Here is a 1,878-nt window from a genome sequence, read left to right as displayed (position 1 = left end):
CCTTCCTTGCATTCTTTACATGGTTAGCTCCTTCCTTGTTCTTCCCTGATGCTGAAATCAGATTGCAAAAGGCAATTGTTTCTCACCTCCATTGACTTTATAGCAGAAGTCACTCATGGATAAAAGTGTTTGACTAATTTGATGCTAATATTCCTATTAAGTAGCAGAGTGCAAAATGGCAAATGTGCACAGCAGAATTACTCCTTTATCATGATCACACGTGCGTGTGCTTTCAGCAACAAAATAAACATCAGGCTTTCGTTCTAATCAAATTAATAACTCATTTATTGGTTAAATACATCACTGATAGGAAAGGACGAACAAGCCCACTGAGCTATTCTAACTTTCTAACTTTGTAGATATAAAATGGTAGCATCCTCCCCTCCCATTGTGGGGGGGGGGGAAGGCCTGTGCGCAGGAGCGCACGGCTTCTAGCGTCTAGCTTGGAAGAAGGCAAAAGAGAGAGAGAGAGAGAAAAGTGAAAGTTTCCCTGAGAATATCTGTCTACAACATCAAAGCACAGGAAAGAGGGAGAGATAGACATCAGATGGCCCTTCCGCCCCTGTCCTCTCTACGCGTCTAACTCTTGACACCGCAAAGTCCATCTATTCCAACACCCCCTATTGATGTCACTTGACTCATTCTTTCAAGTTCATCTTCTTTCTAAGATCTTTGAACCTTATTCTTTCAAGTGGCTTGGTAAGAATGTCTGCAATCATCTCCTCTGTGGGACAGTACTTCAGCTTGATAACTTTGTCTCTGTGCAGCCTTCTTACCAAGTGATATTTAATGTCAATGTGCTTGGTTCACATGTTTATATCTTCCTGTTCTGCTAGGGATATGCAGCTCTGATTGTCTTTTTTCACCTCTGTGGGTTCAGATGTATCCATGCCTAAGTCTGTTAGCAATCTGCGTAGCCACTGTATTTCTTGGCACCCTTGTGCTGCTGACACGTACTTAGCCTCTGTGCTGGACAGTGCTATGATGTCTTGCTTCTTGCTCAGCCAGCTTATGGCTCCACCTCCATAGAAAAATATGTGTACTCTGGTGCACTCTCTGCTTTTCATGTCTCCACCCCAGTCTGCATCTACATATACCACAAGTTTAGGCCTTTCATTAGCTGGCAGCTTAAGCTTATAATATGCAGTACCCTTTAGGTACCTAACAAGTCTCCTAACAGCATTCCAGTCTTTGTTAGTTGGTAAAGCAGTCTTTCTACACAGTATGCCCACAGCTGAACCAATATCCGGTCTAGACAGTGTGCTAATATAAAGAAGTTTACCCAAAGCTTTACGATACACATTGTCTGGTGACAGCTCTTGTGTGTTGTCTTCCTGTTTCATTTAGCTTACTTTCATGGGAGTTGGTGATGCAGCCGCTTGTTCCATTATCAGGAATGTTATCAGTTCTTTAATTTTCTGTTCTTGGTTATCAGTAAACTCCCATCATCTTCCCTTTGAATTTGAGTTCCTAGGTAGTGGGTGACATTACCCAATTGCTTCACCTCTACTTCTCTGTTCAGGTGACTCACTAATTCCTTGCAGTCATCTGGGTTTTCATAGGCAACTATTAAATCATCAACATAGGCCAAAATACAAGTCCATTTTCCCTTCTCATGTTTGGTGTACAGGCATGGATCGCGCTCATTCCTTTTGAAGTTTGCTTGAAGCAGCATTTCATTCAGTTTTGTGTTCCAGGCTCTGGCAGTTTGCTTAAGTCCATAAATACTTTTCTGTAGTTTGCACACAAGTTCTTCTTTCCCTTTCTGGACAAAACCTGGAGGCTGTCGCATGTAGATGTCTTCCTCCAGATCTCCATGCAGGAATGCAGTCTTAACATCAAGGTGTTCAACTTGCATTCTCTTGCTAGCAGCAACAC

At 42.4% G+C, this 1,878-nt stretch overlaps 1 protein-coding gene across 1 annotated transcript; it reads right to left on the bottom strand.

Moving 5' to 3' along the window:
• Nucleotides 1-806: 806 nt before the first annotated feature.
• Nucleotides 807-1,343, bottom strand: LOC130486819 (uncharacterized). The gene has a single exon (XM_056860118.1). The coding sequence runs from the start codon at nucleotides 1,341-1,343 to the stop codon at nucleotides 807-809; it is 537 nt and encodes a 178-aa protein (XP_056716096.1).
• Between the last annotated feature and the right edge of the window lie 535 nt (nucleotides 1,344-1,878).

Source organism: Euleptes europaea, chromosome 14, assembly GCF_029931775.1.
Source record: "Euleptes europaea isolate rEulEur1 chromosome 14, rEulEur1.hap1, whole genome shotgun sequence".
NCBI classification, from domain to species: Eukaryota; Metazoa; Chordata; class Lepidosauria; order Squamata; family Sphaerodactylidae; genus Euleptes; species Euleptes europaea.
The sequence above is the reverse complement of the archived record's forward strand: the minus strand, read 5'-3'. Positions and strand labels throughout refer to the sequence as shown.

Excerpts from the sequence above, each read along its gene's own strand:
- LOC130486819 (XM_056860118.1), bottom strand. The coding sequence starts at position 1,343 with ATGAAACAGGAAGACAACACACAAGAGCTGTCACCAGACAATGTGTAT.